We start from the raw sequence: 23,566 nt of genomic DNA, 5'->3' as shown, positions 1-23,566 counted from the left end.
GTGTTGTCTGTGCCTTATCTTTTTTACTGAAGCAAGAAACATCAGATTAGCTGTCACTTCACTAGGCTTGAGGTCGTTGGGGGGAAGCAGTGATCAGGTTTTTGATTTCACGGTTGGCTTGGCCAGTGCTTCCTGATGATGTCAAGCATTTAAAATCTTTTCAGGAAATTCAGCTTTCTCGGATGTCTGGTTTATGATTGTGAAAATGGTGAGTTTGTGCCAGGAGCACACCTGGTTTATAAAACAAATGGTGGGTTAATGTGCTTGGCTCACCTTGCATCTCCCTGCAACATGACTGGTTCTTAGAGCAGGCTTCCTGTGAAATGGGCTGCCGCCTTCTTTTAAGTAAAAGCGAGTTTCTGGTCCCAATTGGTCCCAATAAATTGGGACTTCCCAACAAAAAATACTGGTATTTCCCCCCTTGGTCTTTAGTAGCTGACATTTTGCTACTTCTCCACCCCCATTTCAGCTCCCCATCTTCAAAACACAGGTGCCCCAGCCTGGATCCAGCCATGTTGAAAGGGTTATCTTGCGGGTACATACAAACTCTCAAGTTTGGCCAAGCAGACAATGGTTACCATATTGCTAAGAAACAATTGCCCCTGTTTGCCCCTAGGTTATGAATATCACAGATGTCTGTGAAGTTGAGCTCAAATAAATTATCTGGTATAATTAATACCTTGTTTGTATGTGCATCTTCCTCTTCAAAGCCCTTCTACAACTCTGAGCTTGCTTTATCCTTCTAACATTCCCTTGAAGCAGGTAAGGTAAATATTAAACAACTTGAGCTCTTAATCTCAGAGTTGGAACTTCAGAAACCCCATAGCCTAGCCCTGCCGTGGTTTTAAAGGGGGAGAAACAGAGGCACAGCTTAATAGAGTCAATTCACTAGGCTAAACAGCTCATGAACTTCTTTGAGGGTCACAGATATGACTTTTATCTTGGCATATGTCCAGGACTTGGTACTTAAAAGGATATCCAGTAAGTATTTGCATGAATTATGACAACTTTGAGAAGGTCGGCCCATTTTACAAATGAAACCGAAGTGGTTGTGTCCTCACCAAAGTCTTCATTGCAGTGATCAGAATGGAGGTTTCTGACTCCAAGTTCTCTGGCATTTTTTACTACCAGAGAGTAGTAGGGGATGGAAGGAACAAGTGGAATGTTGGAGCCCTGAACCCCACAGGCACCAATAACAACCCCCACCCCCAAGAGAATTTAGTTATTTGTTCTTTTTTATCATAGTTATCCAGAAACATTTCTTACGAGGGGACTGGCTTGGATACTGTCTTTAAGGGTCCTAGTGATGGGGGCTTGGCTAGACAAAGAGGAAAGTTTACTCTGGAGGGAAGTAGAGCAGGGGACATTCCCCACTGCAAGCCCACAGTCTGGACTTCACCTTCCTTCAGGTGGGGTCTGGAAGCAAAGACAAAGGAGAGGTGGGAGGAGGGAACTTGCGTGGTGTTAGAGCAGTGATTAAAAGTGAGTGATATTCAGTGGTCGACCCATCCTTAATGGCAAACAATTGGGAGACAGCTTCATGGCAGTGAAACAGATCCAGTATTTCATTATGGCCCCTCAAGAGGTTCAACCAACCCTCAGCTTTTGGGTAAGACTGAAAGTTAACCATCATCAGCTTTGGAAAATAACATCAAAGTTTATTTTATTTTATTTTTTAAAAGATGACCAGTAACGGGATTCTAACCCTTGAGTTGGTTGTATCAGCACCACACTCTCCCAAGTGAGCCACGGGCCGGCCCTAGAAAACATCAAAGTTTAGTAATGAATCTGACCGAGCATGAGTTAACTTCAAAATGGTTTTATTTCAGCTTTTGGTGTTAAAATTCCTTTTTACTTTGGAGCCTCCACTCTGGGCTATGCCCTCTATTTACATTTCATTCTTTTGATGAACGTATATTTTGCATCTGCATGTATCAGGCACTGTTCTAGCACTGCAGCTAAAACAGTGAACAAAACAAAGCCCCTGTCCTTGGGGAGCTTACAGTCTAATATTTTTTATGCTTATGGTGGCCTTGCAAAGACGGTGGTGATAATTTCCCTTTAGCTGTAAAATGGATTTAGGGAACTCAGTGTGAGGTCACTGTGGCAATCAGAAGTAAGGCCAGGATTTAAATCCTCATTTTCCAACTCCACTGTCCAAGGGGATTCCACACTGCCCCATAAATCTGCCTCCGAGGAATGAATGGAAACCAAATTGCTGGCTGCCTTCCTCTCAGCAGCAGGATAGTATTGGTTGCCGAAGACTCTTGTCCTACGTCACTATTAGCTTGTGCCTGGGGAGCAGGTCTCAAACCTCTAGTCTACCTTCCCACCTCCTCACATGGCACCCTGTTCCTAGGTTACCCAGTGCGGGTTGCCCTCACCTCCCTGCTGCATAAGGAAGGCATTGCTAATGACGAGCATTGAATTTCCAGGGCCAGAAACTATGGTTCTGCAAAGCATTTGGAGGAGGATAGAGGACAGGAAGGGAGAGAAAGGCCTCCCCTGCCCAAATCAGTTGAGGCTTTGGTCCAGAGGCTAAATAGTCTACATTCAGAGACCAGCTGTTACCAAGGAATAACATATGTAGAGAAAAGTGCCCAAATGATAAGCATACAGCTCAATGAACATCACAAAATACCCAGGTACCTAGCATACAGATTAAGAAACATCACCAGCACCCCAGACGCCCCTTTCCTCCCAATCTCTACCTTCCCCCAAGATAACCACTATTCTGACTTCTCATACCATAGATTAATTTGCCTCTATTTGAATTCAGTGTGAAAAAATCATACAGTATATCCTCTTAGATCTGGCTTCTGTCACTGCACTTAGTGAAATTCCTGCATAATTCTGGATGTAGTTGTCATTGATTCTCATCATTGTGCAGTATTCCATTAGGTAACTATCTACAGTTGTACTATTGTTGAGCATTTGGGTAGTTTGCATTTTTTGCTATGACAAATAGTGCTCTATGAACAATTTTGTATGAGTCTTATGGTGAACCCACGTACTTATATCTGTTAGGTATATACCTGGGAGAACAATTGCTGGGTTAATTGAGGTTTACCTGAGGATCCCAGCACTGACAGGAAGTCAGCTTTTCTTTGTCTTGAAGTAGCTGGGTCCCTTCTGGATTATCCCACCCCAAAAGTCTCCTTACCAGACCCACCCCTTCTGGATTTTTGCTTCTCATGTGGCCCTATGCTAAGAGACAGCATGTCTTTATTATGTACTTGGTCACTTCCTTTGTTTTGGGGGGAGAAAACCTTCCTGTTCTTTGCCCTTAAGCTAATGCTTGCTTCTTTCCCCCAAAGTAGAAAGGGAATCTGAAAAGGGCCCTGAATTTCTTGGGTGAGAACTTCTTCCTAGGTGGAGATTTTTATCCAGGCTAGTATGTAGGTGGGCAGCAGCCTCCTCATTTGGTTAAGGTGGTCAAGTCCAGCTCCTCCCTTATTATAGAGGCAGTGAGGTGTCTGAGATCCAAGGCCAAGCTGAAATGGTCATTCAGCCTACAATTGTCTGAGTACCTACTGGGTGCTAGGTGTTCAGAGGTAAGCAAGGCCCACAACTCCTTAACCTCAATGAGCTCCTGATTAGAGGAGGAAGTAGGACAGTCACCAGGCAATTTTATTTTTTAATTTTTAAAAATTTATTTTCTTTTCCAGGCAATTTTAATAGTGAATCATTCACTCAGCAACTATTTATTGAGTACCTACTAAGTGTCAGGTACTGTTCTAGGTGTTGGGGATACATTAGTGAACATAACATGCAGAAAATCCAGGCCATGAGGGCCACTTAATTACCTGCTAGTGGAGAGAGACAGACAAAATAAGTAGTATATATACATATTTACACACATGTGATCAAGTGGGAGGTGGGAAAGGGAAAATATAGAGTCACATAGGAGGAGTTGCTGACATGTTCTTGGAGGGACCTGGAGGAAGTGATGTCCAAACCGAAGCCTGAGGAGGAGTTAGCAAGGGGGTTGGGGTGTGAGAGGTGGTGAGGAACGTTATGGCAGGGAACAGCACGATGGGTTCCAGGAACTTAAATACATTTATCTGGCTGGACCATGGAATACAAGGTGGGGAGAGCCAAATGAGAAGTAGGGGCTAGCCCAGCTTGGGATTCGTCTCACCCCATAGCAGAGGCAGTGAGATATCTGGGAAAGGCAAAAGATATAGCAGAAGTCCCAGTTGCACCCCTATGGAGGCCAGTGTCTCTGAAGTCTGCTCTGGAACCAGGACGCTGGGCCCCATCTCTGGCATCCCTTGTCAACTCCCTTTCCTGACTTTTCTCAGACCAAAGGTCATTGTCTGTCTCAGCTGACTTTTCCCCCTCATTTCACTTAGTTACCCAGCACTACCAGCCCAGACAGCAGGGCTGGCAAGGAAGGGCTTTAAAAAGCAACCACCACAACCTAAATACCATTTCTTGAGAGCTTACTGAATTCCAGAATTACACTATGTACTTTATGTAATAAGCCCCTTTAATCCTCCTAAAAGCCCAGTGGGGTGGATGGAATTGTCCCCATTTAACTGGACAGTAAACCTATGCTTGTAACTTCGTGATTTATCCTGGGTCACCCAGCTAGTAAGTTGGGGAGTCAGAATTTGAACCCAGGTCTAAACCCCTAACTGTGAGGTACTAACCATTTGGGAAACAGTATAGGAGAGAGAAAGAGGTTGCGAGTCTTGTGGCCCCAGCCAAACTAGAGGAAGATTGGAAATAGTTAACTTCTGACTCAGGAACTTGAATTCCTCTTCCCTCCACAGGCCTCTGTTAATCACCAAGAGCTGGGGTGGGAGTGGGGGTGGGGGCACTTCTGTCCAGGAGCTCTGGCCTCTCCCTTTTAGGATGTGGGGGAATAGGAAGAGTTCAGATACCAGGCCAGATAGCACGCCCAGTTGACAGTTCTCAGCAGAGATTCTGTTTCTGCCTCTCTTCACCCCACCCCCACCTGCCCCCAGCATCAAGGACCTCCCCCACCTTGCTTTGAGTGGAGGAGCTTGAGAGACTCTGCCCTCTCTTCCCCTCTCCCAGCCAAATCCAGGCACCCCCAGAGCATCAGTGGTCTGCACATTCCTCCAGCTGACAGATCCCCTCCAGGCTGCAGCTGCCATGATCCTGCTGCTTGTGCAGGGAACCAATATGCCTCATCCTGGGAAGGAAAGTCAAAGGAGCATCTTCCTTTCACTCTTTACTCCATCTCTGAACTCACACCTCTGGCTCTGTGGCTGTCTGACATCTGAGGAGAGAGCTCAGAGCCAGGGCCACCCTGCCAGGAGGTGGGAGAACTAGTGGGCCACTTCTCTTAGGAGAGCCTCTCTTGGCTATACAGAACCCTAGGGAGGAAAGGTCTGTTTCCCACAGGACTCTGAAGCATTCAGGGGTTAAATAGGGAGATGGGGGTTGAGGAGGTGCAATCCCTCCTCCTCCCCCTCAATCTCAGTAACCACCCCCCGCCACCCCTTTGCTTGTTTAAGACCACATAAGATTAGTTTGAATTTCTCTATTACCAAGAAACCTTGAAAACCTGTTGTACACTAGGGGAAGGAGAGGATTTATTTTACTGAGGGATTCTGACCTAGGGTCTCACATTTACTTTAGGAAGTCTTCAATCCCATGGAATTAATTATGTACAAGAGTGCATGTGCATCTTTCTAAGAAGGTTCCTCCCCCAAATTTGGGTACCACAGCTATTCCACACCTGCCAGTCATTTTATAGAGAAACAAGAACTACTATCAAAAGAAATAGTTTGCACCTGGATGCTTTCAGCAATTCTTCAGACTCTTGTCAAATTCAGCAGCAGGGGCAGACCTAATAGTATGCGTCCAGGCACAGGCAAGGGAAAGGGGATCCTAGGCCTGGTTTCTCAGCCCAAACTGTGTGGCCCGAGGCAAGTTACTCTGAGTCCCAGCTTCTCAGCCTTGAGGCTCTGGCTCTCCAATGTGTGGGAAATGCCTCCATGGCCCTAGAGCTATGTGGAGGTGGACCTCCAGTTGGTCAGTTAGAGAGGCCAGATGGAGGGCTCAACTGCCATCCTGGATGTCTTGCTTAAGTCTGGCTGTCTTCTGAGCTGCCTTTGCACAACAAGCCCCATCTTGTTGTAGCTTCAGGCAGAGGGAAAAACAGCTACTTGTGGGCTCTCCACACACAAGCCAGAACAGGACACCTGGCCCACACCCTGCCCTCTCCCAGTGGAGTTGCTTCAGCCAGGGCTTCCCACCAGTCTTCAAGACCTGCTGTTTTCTTGTCTTTTACGGTCTTTTTTCAGCTTCTAGAATTCTCCTGCCTTTCACAACTCTCCTACATTCCTACGTACAACTGGGACTGGACCCCATTCCAACAGGTTTACCCCTGCCTTTGGCCTTACTCAGTAGTTTGCAAACTTGGCTGATGATTGAACTTGCCTGGTAGCTTTTATTTTTTTACCACCCTCCACCCCCATATATACTATTTTATATTGTTTATGTAGGGCTGGTTGGTTGGGATTTTTAATTAATTCATGATATATGTTCACTGAAAAAGACAAATTTTTTCCAATAAAATATGTAGCACTTACTATGTAACAGATTCAGTTTTTAGCATTTTATATGTATTAACTCATTTAATCTTCAAACATCCTTGGAGGGAGGTACTATTTGTTATCACTGTTTTATATATGAGGAAACTGAGGCCACAGAGGTTAAGTAACTTGTCCAAGATCACACAGCTAAGTAGTAAACTTGAATTTAAATCTAAGCAGCCTGAGTTTAAACCACTGAATTCTACTGCCTGTCAATAGGAGCAAATCAGAAATAAACACATGAAAGTTCTTCTCTTCCACAGTTTTCCAAAAGGGCAAGCACAGTTAATGGTTTAATGTGAATCCATGTAAATCTTATTCTGCGCAAAAAACTTATGTATGCATACAGGAATTAAAAAAACAGGAATTGGATTGTATCATGCATACAAATGTTATTCTGCAACTTGCTTTTTTAACTTAGAATCACAGGCATCTTTCCAGACTGTTAAATACACATCTATCTTGTTTTTAACAGTTCTGCAATCTTCTACATGGTGACTATACCATGATTTATTTAGCCAGTCCCCTATTTTTATCTTTTACAGATGTGGTAGGGAGGGGTTAACATAAAAATTGTAAAGTGTTTGGATTATTAGAAATATATCAGGAATTGCCTTATAAGGAAAGACAGCTGTAGAAAGATGATCAAGTGAATTGTTCATCTTAACCCCATCCAGATAAATTGAGCTTTATGTTTAAACAATATCTTTAAGACAGACTGTGCTGTAAGTTTAAGATCAGATTACTATACCATTTAAAAATCATTCGTTTTCATATTAACCATTTTTTTATGACTTAATTACCTGAATAGTGTTTCAAAAGCATTTGAAATCACCAAAAATCAAAAAATTTTAAGTTGCATGGCTCAAAAGTAAACTATCACATCTATTCACACTAGTATTATTTTCCTTGGGTGTTGAGAGCTTTAGAACTTGACATTCAAAGTAAAAATGCATTGTTTTCCTCCAGGTTTTGTTGTTTTTTACTTGCCACTATACTAATGAGGATCCAGTTTTTCTTTAGATTTCAAAATCTAGTTAGCAAGCATTTTGCTGAATAAAAGTTGATTTTCATTCTTAATGCAGGCACTCATTTCTGATGTTATTTTTCCCCTAAGAGGGGCTTATGAGTTTTTTCTTAAACCCAAATATTGCTGAAGTCAACAATCTTATACAGGGCGGTTGCATTTATATAAAGGAAGCATTCTTGCAAACCTCAAATAATTTATAATTCCCATGATTCAAGACTTATGTTCTCATATGAACCTATGTGAAGTGTATGTGTGGGGTGGAGGATCTAGGGGGATGCTTATGATTCACTAGTTTCTCCAGCTTTGAAATTATGTGACTCTTTACCACTTTTTCTAATTTAGGGAATTTGCATTTCTTAAAATTTTGCATACAAAGTGAGACTTTCATCTTTATGGCACCATGTCAAATTTCTACAGTTGAAGTTTGCTTAAAATATATCTGTATTATAATGTATACAGTTTCAGAGCTACTATGCCTGGATTGAATCTTTTTCCACTTACTAGCTGTGGAACCTTGGGCAAGTTACTTAACCTCTGTGCCTCAGTTTTCTCATCTGTAATAAAATCGGGATAATAACAGGGATCTCATGTGGCTGTAGTGAGGATTAAATGAGTTAGTGCATGAAACAGCATGTAGTAAGTAGATCAATGTTAGGTGTTAGTGGCAGTAGTAACAGCAGTATTGTTACGGCTGTACTGGTTTGTATACATATTTCTTTAGACTAGATCCCTGGGATTGAAACTGCTGGGTCAAAGGACTTTCACAGTTCGTTCAACAATTACTGGACACCTACTTTGTACCAGGCACTGTGCTAAGTAAGTATTGGAATACAGAGATAAGCAAGTTCTAAGAGTCATTGCTTTTGTACATTATACAAACTAGTGAGAGAGAGAGGCAATTCGATAATTACTAGTGAACACATGATCACAAGTTGTAATAAATTCTATAGAAGTTACACAAAGCTAGGAGAGTTTTTTTTTTTTTTTAAATGGGAAACTGATCTAGTTTGGAAGGGTTGAGGGAAAGCTTCCTTGAGAAAGTAACTTTTGAGTTGGTATCTGAAAGATGTTAGGAGTTAACTAGGTAAAATTGGAGAGGGAATGCAAGGAGACACTGTTCCACACAGGGAGTAACGTGTACAGAGGCCCTGTGATAAAGGGTTATGGTACATTTAAGAAGGGGACCAGTGTGGCTAGAGAGTGGAGATAGGGACTGGCATAGATTTTGTTTTATCCTAAGAACAGTAGCACTGATGACTTTAAATGGTCATTGATGAGGTTCAAACATGGAAGTGATCTTATTTCATTTTTTCAAATGTACCATGCTGTTGCGTTTTTAAGAGATCCTTCTTTTTAAATGGAGATTTTGCACTCATTTGTACTATAGATGATGTAGTATGTGCTAAGGTGGCAGGCATAGAGATGGAAAGTCATGAGTCTTAGTGATAGGCTGGGAGGGGAGGTCTAAGGGAGAAATGGTCAAGGAATGATGATGCTAGCTAACCATATGCCAGGCACTGTGCTAAGTATTAACTAATTTTTTTTTTGTCCTTTTTGTCTTTTTTCATGACCGGCAACGGATCGCAACCCTCAGTGTCACGCCCGTACCGGACTGGGACCGGCAACGGGATCGCAACCCTCGGTGTTGCGCCCGCACCTCACTCAGCCAGTGAGCGGGAACCGGTCTGTATGTCTGTATGTGGGATCCGAACCCTCGGCGGGAGCGCCGCCGCGCTCTCAAGCGGCGCACTGTAGCAGTGCGCCACCGGGCTGGCCCCAGTATTAACTAATTTAACTGAGGTAGCTATTATTATCATTCCCATTTCAAAGCCAAAGAAACAGGCTCAGAGAGGTTAGCAAACTTGCCCAAAGTCAGTGTGGAAATGGAATTTGAGCCCAGGTACTCTGGCTCCAGACTCTGCACTGCTTCTGATTTTTAAGCCCAGATTTTAGGCTCAAACAGCAGAATGTATGATATGCTGTTCTATGGGAGAGAGAGAGAGACGCTGGAAAAGAACCATATTTGGGCTTAGGGTAAAGATCATGGATTTGATTTTTTTTTTTTTTTTTTTTTTTTTAAAGATGACTGGTAAGGGGATCTTAACCCTTGACTTGGTGTTGTCAGCACCACGCTCAGCCAGTGAGCCAACCGGCCATCCCTATATGGGATCCGAACCCGAGGCCTTGGTGTTATCAGCACCGCACTCTCCCGAGTGAGCCACGGGCGGGCCCATGGATTTGATTTTTGACATATTGATTTCAAGGTGCCCTTAAAGAATCCAAGGCGAGATGCTGAATAGACATATAAGTGTTAGTCAGAGGAAGGATCTGGATGTTTGAAATGTTGATACATATTCTGAAATGCCATCAAAAAGCCATCTACTCATGAGATGTAAATGAGAGAATCAGGAACGTTTAAAACAACAACAAACTGCCTTCCCCAGATCCACCCCCAGAAACTAACTCAGTAGAAGTGGTGGATGGGCAAGGCCATAGGGCAGTGGTGCGGCAGCTGGACCACAGGCCAGCATCACTATGCCGGTCACTGGGAAGAATTTCTACCGGTGCTGGCCAACTCGGAGTTGGAGGAGGATGAGCAGAACTCAGAGGAGGTTTGATTAAAACTGGAAGAGACCCAAGAGGCAGAACTTGAGGAGGAGTCCAAATGGGGTGAGTGCTGTGGCCCTGCTGGTGGGAGAGAAGGTACAAGAGACCACTCTAGTACATGATCCCTTTCAGATAGACAGGCGGTATGGTGGACATGAAGGAACTGAAAGAAAGGGACAAAGATAAGATCAGCAAAGAAGAAGACCTCCACCTGGGGACATTGTTTTCTTTTTCTTTTTTTTTTTTTTTTCTTTTTGTCTTTTTTCATGACTGGTAACGGGATCGCAACCCTCGGTGTCGTGCCCACACCAAGCTCAACCAGTGAGCGGACCGGTCTCTATATGGGATCTGAACCCTCGGCGGGAGCACCGCCGTGCTCCCAAGCGCCGCACTCTACCGAGTGCGCCACCGGGCCGGCCCTGGGGACATCGTTTTCTGCAGAAACCACCCACAAGGATGAGGATGCGGACATGATGAAGTACATTGAGACAGAGCTAAAGAGGAGAAAAGGGATCGTGGAACACGAAGAACAGAAAGTCAAGCCGAAGAATGCAGAGGACCGTCTTTAAGAACTTCCAGAAAATATCCATGTCTCCTCAGCAAAGAAGAATGAGGAGGTGCTTTCCAACCAGCTGCCGAGCGGCATCCCTGAGGTGGACCTGGGCATAGATGCTAAAATAAAAAATATCATTTCCACGGAGGATGCCAAGGCCCGTCTGCTGGCAGAGCAGCAGAACAAGAAAGATAGACATCCTTTGTGCCCATCAACATGGTTGTGAATTATGTGCAGCACAACAGATTTTATCATGAGGAGCTCAATGCCCCCATATGGAGAAACAAAGAAGAGCTCAAAGCCTGGCTTTTAAGAGTGGGTGACACGGGCCGGCCTGTGGCTCACTCGGGAGAGTGCGGTGCTGATAACACCAAGGCCCCGGGTTCGGATCCCATATAGGGATGGCCGGTTCGCTCACTGGCTGAGCGTGGTGCTGACAACACCAAGTCAAGGGTTAAGATCCCCTTACCGGTCATCTTTAAAAAAAAAAAAAAAAGAGTGGGTGACACAGAGAAGCCAGAGCCTGAGCAGTCCCCTTGTAACCGCAAACGTCCTGCTAATGAGAAGACCACTGATGACTGCCACTACGAGAAGTTCAAGAGGATAAATGGCAGGCGGTACTGAGGTGTGCAGAATGGGATATAAATAGCACCTTCCCCTCCCTCTCTCCCATGAGAAAAGGCTTCCTGAGAGAAGAAAAGCCTGTTCATTTTTTTTGCTAGCATTCAGTTCCGAAACAGACTAACTTTTTGAAACAATATGTGGTTTTCCTATTTGGGGAAAAATTCTATTCTTGTGAGCATTATTAAATCTTGTTTGTGTAAAAAAAAAAAAAAAAGTGGATGGGCTGGAGGCAGGGCATCTGGATTTTTAAAAAGTTTTCCAGGTGATTTTATCATCTATGTTTGAGAATCATTGCTCTGTGACAGCAATTAAGGCCATTGTGAAGAGCTAAATGTATAGAAAGGAACAAACTGGTGAGATGTGAATGACCTTCACCTTCCTGTCTTTTTGTTTTGCTTTTTAAATCACTGTCCCTGGTATTTAATACTTCATTGTGCTTTTTAAAATCAGCACATCTTGTTTGGCCCTAACTAGCACCTGAGTGTATGTACATGTTCCCATTTTAGAGACTGGAGATTAATAAGGCCTTCATTTATTGAGTGTTTACTGTTAAACAGCTTAAAGATTAAGTGACTTGCCCAAAGCTGCAGGGCCAATGTACAACACTTTTTACCTACCAGACCCTAAACTGCTATCCCAGCTGTCCCAGATTGAGCACTAGTATTTCTGTTCTGGTATGGTCCTTGAGGATGGGACTCAGTGACCCACACAACACACCTCATGCTGAGCTCTGAGTCAGCTGTATTCCAAACTCGCATAGCATGGAAAGCATTCGTCAGCCCCATCTGAGGGAAAATCCAGGTGTGTGGATGGGGGCCTTCTGCCAGGCATAGCCACACCCCGCCAGGGTCCTGTTGTCCTCCAGGAGCTGGTCGTCTTTGTAAGAGCGCTGCAGCAGGGGCAGCCACTTGAGAATGCCTCTCTACTAAGCGCTTCAGCTCCAGCACTGAGCTCACCTTCTTTCCATCCTGGAAGAGGGTGATCTAGTGGTGACCAATCATCACAAACACTTCCACGGCAGTGGTTCCGTCTGCTCTGCCTGCAGCTCCAGGGAAGAAGAGTTGGGCCCTTCTGAGGTGTGCCCGGGGGCCCTGGCAGGTGCTTGGGAGCCCAGCAGGTGGAGTGAGCCTCCCAGCATGCATTTCTCCACATGGGCGGGCTCGCCCAGCATGACTTGTGCCTCACGGCCTCTCCAAATGGTGTCTTCAGATCAGGTCCTGCTTGCTGGGCACCATCTTGGTCTTCTTTTCCCTGGAAGTTACCGGTGGTAGGGGAGAGCCAGACTGCCTTCCTGGTACCAGGGCTCAGTCCCAGCTCGCGCTCTCTTAATGGCTGTTTTGTGACCTCTTTTTCCCCCTCTGTGGAGCACTGTTTTTCCTGCATAGGTTTTCTTTTACAACATTTTAGGCTGTAGATGAGTTATTTGAATGACTGCAGCACAGCATAATTATTCTGTTGAAAGGTTGTTGAGAACTTCTTTCTTTTTTCCTATTTAAGCAATAGTTATGAACATCCTTACAGGTGTGATTTTGTCACATCTGGGATGATATCCTGGCTCAATTTCAGGAAAAAAGTCTTGTTCAAAGATTCTTAATTGCCAGAAAGTTTGTACCAATTTACATTCCCCCATACCCAGCAACGTGTAGCAGCACCCAGTTCCCAAGTATTCCACAGCACTTGTCCGTCTAATTTGTATTTCTTAATATGTGAACTTTCTCTATTTGTAATTTTACTTAGGAAAATGCCAAAATCTTCTTTCAAGTCAATTCCAAGTACTTTCCCCGTTTCCCCTCTTGTCCCAGTCCCTTAACAGAAAGTAGTTAAAGCTATAAGGACAAGTTTGTTCGCTTTATGAACTAGATATGTCCTTAAACCAAGCTAGAATAGAGACTTCCTAGGCAATCTCCCCTAACTCCCCAAGCTGCCTTTTAGCCGCAACATGTTCAAGCTGATATTACCCTTCTCTTCTAGTCAAAATACCCAGAGATCAGCAGGGAAACTGACCAAGATTGATCACTTGATGGACATTTGTCCCCAAAGAGATGGTTTATATTATTTTGCTAGAACATCTGGTAAGGTTGGACATTGGGACTACGTAGCACCTCCATGTCATGGCTGAGAAGACAAGCTTCTGACTTTCAAAGGCGTTCCCTTGGGTGCTTGGAGGTGTCTGGGCAATTCCAACCTAAAGGCAGTCCTGGAACATAAGAAGAATGAGTTTCTCAGCCCAGTATCCATCAGTTCTTATAAGTCTATTTAAAAAGTTTTCTTTTTTCAACGGCTGTAGTACTCCAGGGACTGTACTCTTCTTGCCCAAGACTTAAAGTGGTGCCAGTTCAGGATCCAGGGCCAGGCTTGGCAGGATGGTCTTTAGAGAGGTGCTTTGAACATAGACTAGGGACTCCTGGTTTCAGTGGATATCTTCTATCTAGTACAGATACGCAGAGCTCTGATTTTTTCTTTTTTTTTTTTTAATTGCTGTTAATTTCTTTAGAAGCAGCCTCAGATAACTGACTTCCTTTCCCCCTTCCCCAACAATATTCTAGGATTGTGCATTTAGGCTTGGTGCTGAAAGCTGTCAATTCGTACAGTAGGTACCTCTTATCAGGGTCATTGACCTTGTGATTCAGAATCCCTGTGGTGGAAACAAAGGCTAAAGCACTCAGATGACTTTTTGAGGTCCCAGGTGGGTATGGAAGTAAGAGCTATGTTTAGGCCTCTGTTTCCCAGCCTTAAGGTCTGAACTGTTGCCCCAAAGTGTTCATTAACTCACCCCAGAAAGGGTTTGATACAAGCCCATTCATGCCCCCATGACTTGGCCAAGATGTGTGGCCTTGTGGAAGTAGGCTGTAGTCAGGAACAGGAATCAGGTTACTTCACTGGCTGTTAGAAGGTGGAATAGAAGAAGGTATGAGTGATGATGAGACCTGTTTTCAGATCGATTTCATTTTGAAACCAGTGATACAAGCCAGTGGTGCCAGGAAGCATCTGGGAGGAAGTTGTAATGATCTGCCTCAGGGCTTACCAGCCTCTCTGTGACTCATAGCTTGCAGAGAAGACTGCGCATTTTCCTATAGGTGCCCCAGCAAGTTTCCTTAGAAAGGTCAACTTGTCTGTGAGATCTCCATCTTCTGCCTTCCCCAGTAAACCACAGAGCAATCCTACAAAACAGCCCTCTCCATGTGCAGACTGAGCCAGCTCCCTGTTACGCTCTTTGGTCCCATGTATCTAACCCTCCCTTCCATGCTTCATCCGTCAGGTAAAGCTTATAGCTGTAGCTAACTCCTTCCCACTTCGGGAGACAGTTTTCCCGTGGTGTAGAAACAAACCAGGACTTGGAGTCAGAAACCTAGGTTAATTGTGATGGGCCAAAGGTGCTCCCAGTGCTTAGTGCTGTGCGAACGCTATCCCATTTAATCCTTCCATTAACTATGAGGTTGGTACTTTTATTACCATTTTCCAGATAAGGAAACTAAGCTTCCATATGCTCACTCAATTTGTCCAGTCCTACAGTAGATAAGTGGCATTATATGGATTTGAACGTGAGTCTTTTAGACTCCCAATCTCATGTTCTTTGTCACTTACTGGCCTTCAGGATTTGAAATCTGGTCCTGCTTCTTCCTAATTGTGGGGGCCTTGTATACTTTTTTTTTTTTACCTCTCTGAAGCTGCTTCCTGATGTAATTCAACCCCTGGCAGCCTCTTGTTTCCTGAATTGTCAGATTGAGAGCAGTAATATCCACTTTGTAGGTTATTTTGTGAGGATTTGGGTGGGAAAACACTTATTGGGTGTCTTGGGCAGAGGGTGTGTTTGAAGCTTGTTCCTGCTGGCCTGGACGCATGCCCCTTGGCTGTGTTCTGCATCCAGCTGAACACGTGTTACAGCAAATGAGGCCAGGCCTTCTGGTGTGACTGGTATATGTAGCCTGAGTGGGAGGCACATACACCCATAGTACATGACTACTGGCTTCTCCTTGATCGTCAGCACTGTCCCCTCTAAGAATAGAGGGACAGCCCAGATACTGTGCTACAAATGTTTGGAACCATGTAATAGTAGAAATAGGCCAGCAGCCAGGGTAGTGGAGCATGTTGTACACTCCTGGGGGTCAGATTTTGTAGACAGCAGGAAAAGGATTTCTGGCACCTTGGGGGAGTGGCAGCTCTTAAAGTTTTGGGTATTAAGGCTTCTGAGTAATAGGGTAGTCAGCCTATTAGCCTCCTGCTGGGGAACCAGGTAGGAGAGGATTAGAGAGCTCATTGAGAGTCTCTCACTAGAGGAAATCATTGACAGTATTGACTGGCTACCCTCTGCTAGCTGAGGACCTTCCCTTCGGAAGAGAGCTGTTTGTTGTTTTCTTCTGGCAGCTGGCTCGTACAGGGATCCAAACCCAAGAGGGTTGTTTTAAGAATGGGAAAAGTGACTGTTAATTTTTTATCAGTGTTTGAATATCTAATGCAGTCACGTGGATCAGAACTCAGAAGGGTATATGGTAAAAAGTCTCACCCCTGCTTGTTTCTCCACACATTACCCCAGTTTTTTGGGTTGCCTTCCAGAGATATTTTTCAAATACAATTTAAAAATACTAATGTTAGCATATTAACACAGAATACATTGCTCTATCTCTCTCTCTCTTTTTTTTTTTAATAATATGTCCTAGAGATCATTCCACTTAGATATGGAATAGGAGCTTCCTCATCTTTTATAGCTTTTTTTTTTTAATGGCAGGTTTTCCGTTATATAGATGATATCATAGCACAAAGTTAAAACAATCCGTTATTGATTGACATTTAGGTTTTCATCTGAACTTTTGCTATAACAATTGCCGTGTTGTTGATTAGTTTGGTAGATAGCTGAGGAAAGGCGATTTTGCAGTATCTTATAGGAATTTACAGATACTTGATGGTAGACACTTTTGATGCCCAATGTATCTAGAAGAGTGTATATAGTAGTATCTAGAAGAGGGTCATAGGCACATAGGAATCACTTAAGTAGTTCTTGAGTGAATGGTGTGTTGAAGATCCTGGCTTCAGAATCTGACCACCCTGGCTTCTAATTCTAATTCCACTCACTAGTTGTTTGACTTTGTCACCTCTGAGCCCAGCTTCCTCGTGTGATGAATGGTGGACAATGCTGTATAAGGTTCTGAGGATTACAAGTTCATGTTTTTGAGTTTCATCTTGTGTGATATTCATGATAGCTCTATGAAATCTAATTTCTATCTTTCGAATGAGAAAACATAAATTCCTAATAAGTTAATTCAGGTCCCACATCCACATATTGATGTTCCCAACTAACAGATTTTTTTTAGGGATTTTTACGTAGGTCCCTAGGACAGCTTTAAATAATGCTAAATCACCTAGTGAGTTTAGGTATTTCCTCTATGCTTTTCTTAGTCTTTTTATTCCATCAAGGAACAGTGTGTTTGGTTCTACTATATCTTGAACACCTAATGACATGCTTTTCTTTCTTTCAAACCAAGGGAAGGCAGGGCTCAAGCTCAAAGCTTCAGCAATTGATTCCGGGGTCCAAAAAATTCAAGTGGCTTACCCAGGATCACCCAGAAAGTTAATGTCAGCACCTGCATTGCAGTGGGTGTCTCTGTCTCCATTAATCCTATGAACAGAAGACCTTTCCCAAATGCTTTCTATGAGCCAATCACCGTGCTAAATCCTTTACGTTTATTCTCATTTAATCTTCACAACAACCCTATAAGGAGGTACTACAATTCATTTCGTTATCTGAATATACTACAGTGTTTCTACCCACTTTACCTTGGTGAACATTTGGGCTGTTTCCAGCTTTAGCTATTACAAATAGCGCTGCTATGAACATTATAATACATTTGGTGAATGGATTTTTGTTAGGTCTATACATCAGAATAGAATTGCTGAGTTTGGGGGAATGCATATATTTAGCTTCAGCACAGACTGTCAAACTGTTTGCTAAGTGATTGTCCCATTTCACACTCCCACATCAGACTTCTACTTTTTTGTGTGTGTGGTAAAATATGCATAACATGGAATTCACCATTTTAATCATTTTAAAATCAGTGGCACTGAGTACATTCCCAGTGTTGTACAATCATCACCATTATTCATCTCCAGAACTTTTTCTTCATTCCAAGCATAAATTCTACCTATGAAACAATAACTCCCCTTTCCTTTCTCTCTTTAGCCCCTGTTAACCTTTATTTTACTTTCTGTCTCTATGAATTTGACTATTCTAGCTACCTCATATAAGCAGAATCATATAGTATTTGTCCTTTTGTGACTGGCTTTTTAAATTTAGCATAATGTTTTTAGTGTTCATCCATGTTGTAGCATGTATCAGAAATTTATTCCTTTTAAAGGCCAAATAATATTCCCTTGTATGTATGTACCACATTTTATCTGTTTATCTCTTGATGGACACTTGGGTTATTTCCACCTTTTCTCTATTGTGAATAACGCTGCTCTGAAATTTTGTGTACAAGTATCTGAGTCCCTCCCTGCTTTCAATTCTTTTAGTTGTATACCTAGGAGTGGAATTACTGGATCACATCGTAATTCTACATTCAACTTTTGAGGAACTGCCAAACTGTTTTTCACAGTGGCTGCACCATTTCACATTCCTACCAGCAAAGAATGAGGGTTCCAATTTCTCTACATACTTGCCAACACTTATTTTCCTTTTTTTGAAAAAGTTTTCTTAGGGCCGGCCCAGTGGCGCACTGCTATAGTGCGCCGCTTGGGAAGCGCAGTGGCGCTCCCGCAGAGGGTTCGGATCCCACATGCAGACCGGCCGCTCACTGGCTGAGCGAGGTGCGGGGGCAACGCCGAGGGTTGCGATCCCGTTGCCGGTCCCGGTCCGGTACGGGCGCGACACTGAGGGTTGTGATCCGTTGCCGGCCACGAAAAAAGACAAAAAGGAAAAAAAAAAAAAGTTTTCTTATAGCCATCCTACCAGGTGTGAAGTGGTATCTCATAGTGATTTTGATTTGCATTTCCATAATACCTAATGCTATTGAGCATCTTCTCATGTGCTTATTGGCACTATATATCTTCTTTGGAGAAATGCCTTTTCAAGTCCTTTGCCCATTTTTTAAAATTGTGTTGTTTGTTTCTCATTGTTGTTGAATTTTAGGAGTTCTTTATGTGTTTTAGATATTAATCCTTGAGAATTCTTACTTATATTATACTGTTATGTACTGTTTGAATACTTTATCATATTCACATTATTCCTGTAATTTTAAAAAACCCTCATCTGTTATCCTTTCTTATTTTAAGTAAAGATTATTTTTAAACCATAATAATAAAATAATGTGAGATTAAAGGACAGCATTTGTAAAAAGAACAGTTGGGAGACATTACCCTGACTTTTATATGGGCAGGTGCAGTACTGTCTTTGTGGTCCTTGTTACGCTGCAGCCTATGGACTGCAAAACTATGAGCACTAGCCAGAGTGTGGTGTTGATGGAGCCCAGTGTGTGTCCCCAGAGGGTTCTCTGATTTCACGCTTTGGCCACAAAGAAGGGCAGGTAATAACATTGGTTGTGAATACTCTCCAGAGTGTGTTTTGGAGTCAGGAAGACATGGCTTCTGAACTTCAGTTTTCTTATTTTTGAAAATGGCCTCCTACCTTCCTTGGTAGAGTAGGTTGTAAGGATGAAATGGGCCCAGTCTTTCTGGCTGGTGAATGGTAGTTATTAACTAGGAGTACTCATTTAAAGCGTGGCCGAGCAGGGAAGGTTCAGAAGGAACATGACAAACTGAAACACCAGAGGGTATTCAGAGTGATCTGTGTGGACAACAGTATGATAGGGTGCATATTGTGTGTAGATAGACTCGTGGCCTTCAGAAAATCTTTTGCCTGTAGCTGTGACCTTGAGTCAACTCTGTGTCTCATGAAGCCACCTGGGGCTAATGTCACTGAATGTCTATGATCTCCTTTCTCTGGCTTCACGAACAAAGAGGGTTTGGTCCACAAACTGACCACGAGGTAGTCCTTCCTCTCAAGACCAAACTCTGAAGCACCATCTGAAACTTCATTAGTCACACTGCTGGTCAGAGGAAGTCAGCCACGTCCCCCATCTGCAGCTACTTGGTAAATGTCCTTGGTCCTTGATCTAGTCAAGGGACTCTTGTCAGGTCTTTTTTCTCCTGGGGTAGTTTCCAGAAGCCCCCTCCTTCCTAATACTCTTTCTCCCTTCTCCATAGTAGTTTTCATGGACTGCCCTGGGCAAGAGTTGGCCCCGCTGAACACTGATAACGATGAATTCACTGTGCTGAACAGCGGAACTGTCCAGGTAAAACACCACTCCCTCCTGCAGGACAAAAGAAAGATGTTCTCCGTGCGTGCCCAGATTGCTGCTGGCCCGGAGTCCTTGGTTGCTGTGGCCATTGTGAGCCAAGTCAACCCTTTGGAGGAGATAGTGTTACCCTCAGCGGCTCACACCTGTGGGCCTGTAGTGCTTGCAGCTCCCCAGTAGGGTTGCCAGAGAGTCAGGCCAGGCCACGGGACAAAGAGCTGCCTTGTGAGTAACCACCTACTGAAAACACTTCGCCTCTTGGATTCCTTCTCCCACCTCCCTTTCCTTCTTTCCCATATTGTCTAGGTTAACCTCATGTGAGGGTGATTCCAATGTTGGACTGCTAGTGCCATGAGCCTCTAGTAAGACGGACCTAAGTCATTTCTTTTAATTTAATTTTTGAATAGCTAATACAGCTACATAGTTCAAAAATAAAAAATATTAAAAAGTTATATAACAATCTCCCCTTCCACCTAAAGCCCATTCCACCCCTCCATGAGAAGACACAGATGATCACCGTTGCCAGTTTCTTTTTTTCCAGAGTTTATATATTGCATATTTATTTATCTATGTTATATATTTATATATATATATGGATATAAAAATAGGCTCTTTTTTCCTCCTGTCTTTTATGCAAAAGTTAACATACTATTCACATGTCTGGACCTTTCTTTTTGCACTTTACAATATGTTATATCATTATAATGCCTACCCCCTTCTCACAGATGACCACTGTTATTAGTTTCTTCTGTATCCTCCCACACTTCATCCATGTATAAGAAAATATGAATATATCATCTTATTTTCCTACCCTTTTACACAAAAGATGGAACAGTGTCTGGCACATATTAAACACTATGTAAGTGTTAAATAAAATGCTAAATTTTAAACTATTCTGTATCTCGATCTTTTCACTTAATAGTGTGTAGCAAAGATCTTTTCCTGTCACCACATAGACAGTATCCTCATTCCTCATTTTTAGAGCTACATAATATTCCACTAGATAGATGTGCTATAGTGTATTTCATCAGTCCTCTGTAAGCGAACACTTAAGTTATTTCCAAGTTTCCTTTTGCAATAGACCCATGTAGGTGTCTGTCTTCACCATTGACTCCTGTAGTGAGAGGATATTAGGTGTGTTCCAGATCTTTTCACATCTGGATTAAGGGCTCTTCTCTCTTTGCAGGAAAAGAAGGCATCGAATATCTCCCCATCCAAACGTATCTTACGAAGACGCAAGAGAGAATGGGTGGTCCCACCGATATCTGTCCCTGAGAATGGCAAGGGTCCTTTCCCCCAGAAGCTGAATCAGGTAGGAACGTGCTTTCTTCCTGGGAGTCACTGGTGGCTGCAGGAACTCCCCTCCAAAGTCCTGAATATGGGGTTTCTTGCTACTAAGCCCTGGGACCTACAGAGGAAATTCTCTCTCATGGGAGCAGATTCCAATAAGGCAGTGCCCCTCCCCACCTCTCCACACAGGATTCTTTGCTGTAGTTGTGAGATATTTGTCACTTTGTCAGCTGCCATTTTCTTTTGCTTCCAGCTTAAATCTAATAAGGACAGAGGCACCAAGATTTTCTACAGCATCACAGGGCCCGGGGCAGACAGCCCCCCTGAGGGTGTCTTTACCATAGAGAAGGAGACAGGCTGGTTGTTGTTGAATAAGCCACTGGACCGGGAGAAGATTGCCAAGTATGAGGCAAGTAGCCTTTAGCATCTGAAGTAAACATCCCCTCAGAAGCAGGGCCCCATGACCAGGTGGGGAGGGTAGCACCAGGCTAACCCCAGACCTGTGTATCCACAGCTCTTTGGCCATGCTGTGTCAGAGAATGGCGCCTCAGTAGAGGAGCCCATGAACATCTCCATCATCGTGACAGACCAGAATGACCACAAGCCCAAGTTCACCCAGGACATCTTCAGAGGGAGTGTATTGGAAGGGGTACTACCTGGTAAGAGGATTGGGAAGGGGAGTGTTATGGATCTGCTTCTGGAACCATCTGGAGGTCAGCCCAGACCCTTAAATGCCAATAGACCCAGCCATACCCAATTTCCTTGGCTGTGCATCAGGTTACCAGAATCTTATTAAAATCCAGATTTCCCTATTCCATCCCAAGATTCCTGAGTAGGAATGGTCCTGGAGTAGAGTTCTGAGACCTGTGTATTTGAAAATATCCCAGAAGCTTCAGAGGATCAGCCAAGTTTAGGAACCACTAGCACTGGAACTGCAAACACCTCGATTTGAATGTTGACTTTGCCTTTTTACCAGCTGTGACCCTGGGCATATTGACCTCTGAGCCTCAATTTTCATATCTAAAAATGGGAATAATATCAACCTTGAAGAGTTGTGAAGATGAGAATAACATGTGCATACTGTACTGCAAAGCACCTGACATGAGGCTCATTAGTGAATGGCAGCTACAAGGAAAGCAGCAGAAGCTGGGAGGTGTCAGGACACGGTGTATGGAGAGTGAGAATTAGTTGCCAGGGCTGGAGAAGAGGGTGGCAGGGGCCACAGAAGATGAGCAAAGGAGGTACATAGTAATGACCTCAAATACAGATGTTGGTGGGGAGGGATTCTCCTCGTCCTCCCTCTCTGAATGGTGAGGAATTACAGAAAAGTGTGAGTTGGCTAGACAGCCAATAACATAAGCTCCCAACATAAAAACAGTGTCCAAACTGGCCAGTTAGCTCAGTTGGTTAGAGCATAGTGCTGATAACACCAAGGTCCAGAGTTCAATCCCTATACTGGCTAGCTGCCAAAAACAACAGCAACAACAAAAAACAAAAACAAAAAACAGTGTTTGGTCAAGGGTTCAGATCCCTTTACCGGCCAGCCGCCAAAGAAAGAAACAAAAAAACAAAAAAACAAAAAACAAAAAAAAAAAACAGTGTTTAAACAAGATGAAAACCTTTTATTTTCTTCCTTAGATTCAAGAAGCCTAGATGTAGTCAACCTAGGCTGGAATAGTGCTTCAAGGTGTTAGAGGTTCCTAGGTTCCTTTTCTTTTGCTCTGCTATTTTGGCTTCTGTTCCCAAGGTTAACTCATGGTTACTGCTGGAGCTCCAGCCATTACATCTGGAAGGAGGGAAGAGGTTAGCAAGAACAAGCCCCACACTTGTAAAACAAACAAACAAACAAAAAAACCACTTTCCCCAATGTTGTAGGTTCCACTTATCAGAATGTATTCTCAGGGCCACAAACAGCTGCAGGAGGGGATGGGAAATAGTCTTTGTTCCAGGTGGGCCTGTGCCCAGCCTAAAATGAGGATTGCATTTTTAAGAGAGGGGAGGATGGACGGGGCACCAACTAGCAATCTCTGCCACTAAGTGCAAGACGGGTCCAAGCTCATGAGCAGATTGAAGCCTCTCAGAGTTGCAGAAGTGGGCAAGGCTAGAATTGGTACTGGGAAAGAAAGGTACTTTCTCATCTGTTCTGCTCTCCAGGCACTTCTGTGATGCAGGTGACAGCCACGGATGAGGACGATGCTGTCAACACCTACAATGGGGTAGTTGCTTACTCCATCCATAGCCAAGAACCAAAGGACCCACACGACCTCATGTTCACTGTCCACCGGAGCACAGGCACCATCAGCGTCATCTCTAGTGGCCTGGACCGGGAGGTGAGTGGCCATTGGGCAAGTGCTGCCTACCCAGGCTTGCCCAGGCTGGGGCCTGACCCTCCAAGCAGAAGCCCTGTCCCTGCCTCCAAAGCCCAAGGCAGCGCATTGGGGACCCAGGTCATCTGGGATGGCTGCGGCGGTGTTCACATGCTGCTGTCCTGCAGCTCTCTTGGGCCAATGGCTCACTGCCAAGTGATGTTGTTAAATCTCCTTTGAGGCTGAGGAGGCAGCTGTAAGATACAGACTTTTGATATTTTCTGTAGGTTTTCTCA

General features: G+C 43.8%; 1 protein-coding gene and 1 pseudogene across 1 annotated transcript in view; both read left to right on the top strand.

Moving 5' to 3' along the window:
• The window catches only part of CDH3 (cadherin 3, type 1, P-cadherin (placental)), a 100,083-nt gene that overhangs the window by 59,647 nt on the left and 16,870 nt on the right, over positions 1 to 23,566 (top strand). The window contains exons 8-12 of the mRNA XM_008567750.1: positions 19,583 to 19,671; positions 20,861 to 20,986; positions 21,218 to 21,373; positions 21,479 to 21,623; positions 23,119 to 23,294. Of these exons, the coding sequence (XP_008565972.1) occupies positions 19,583 to 19,671; positions 20,861 to 20,986; positions 21,218 to 21,373; positions 21,479 to 21,623; positions 23,119 to 23,294 (692 nt within the window). The remainder of the gene's footprint in view (positions 1 to 19,582; positions 19,672 to 20,860; positions 20,987 to 21,217; positions 21,374 to 21,478; positions 21,624 to 23,118; positions 23,295 to 23,566) is intronic.
• On the top strand, positions 10,138 to 11,386 carry LOC103585953 (annotated as a pseudogene).

The sequence above is a fragment of the Galeopterus variegatus genome, unplaced genomic scaffold (genome assembly GCF_000696425.1).
Source record: "Galeopterus variegatus unplaced genomic scaffold, G_variegatus-3.0.2 Scaffold18, whole genome shotgun sequence".
In the NCBI taxonomy this organism is placed as follows: Eukaryota; Metazoa; Chordata; class Mammalia; order Dermoptera; family Cynocephalidae; genus Galeopterus; species Galeopterus variegatus.
Note: the sequence above shows the minus strand (reverse complement) of the source record. Positions and strands in the feature narration are given on the sequence as shown.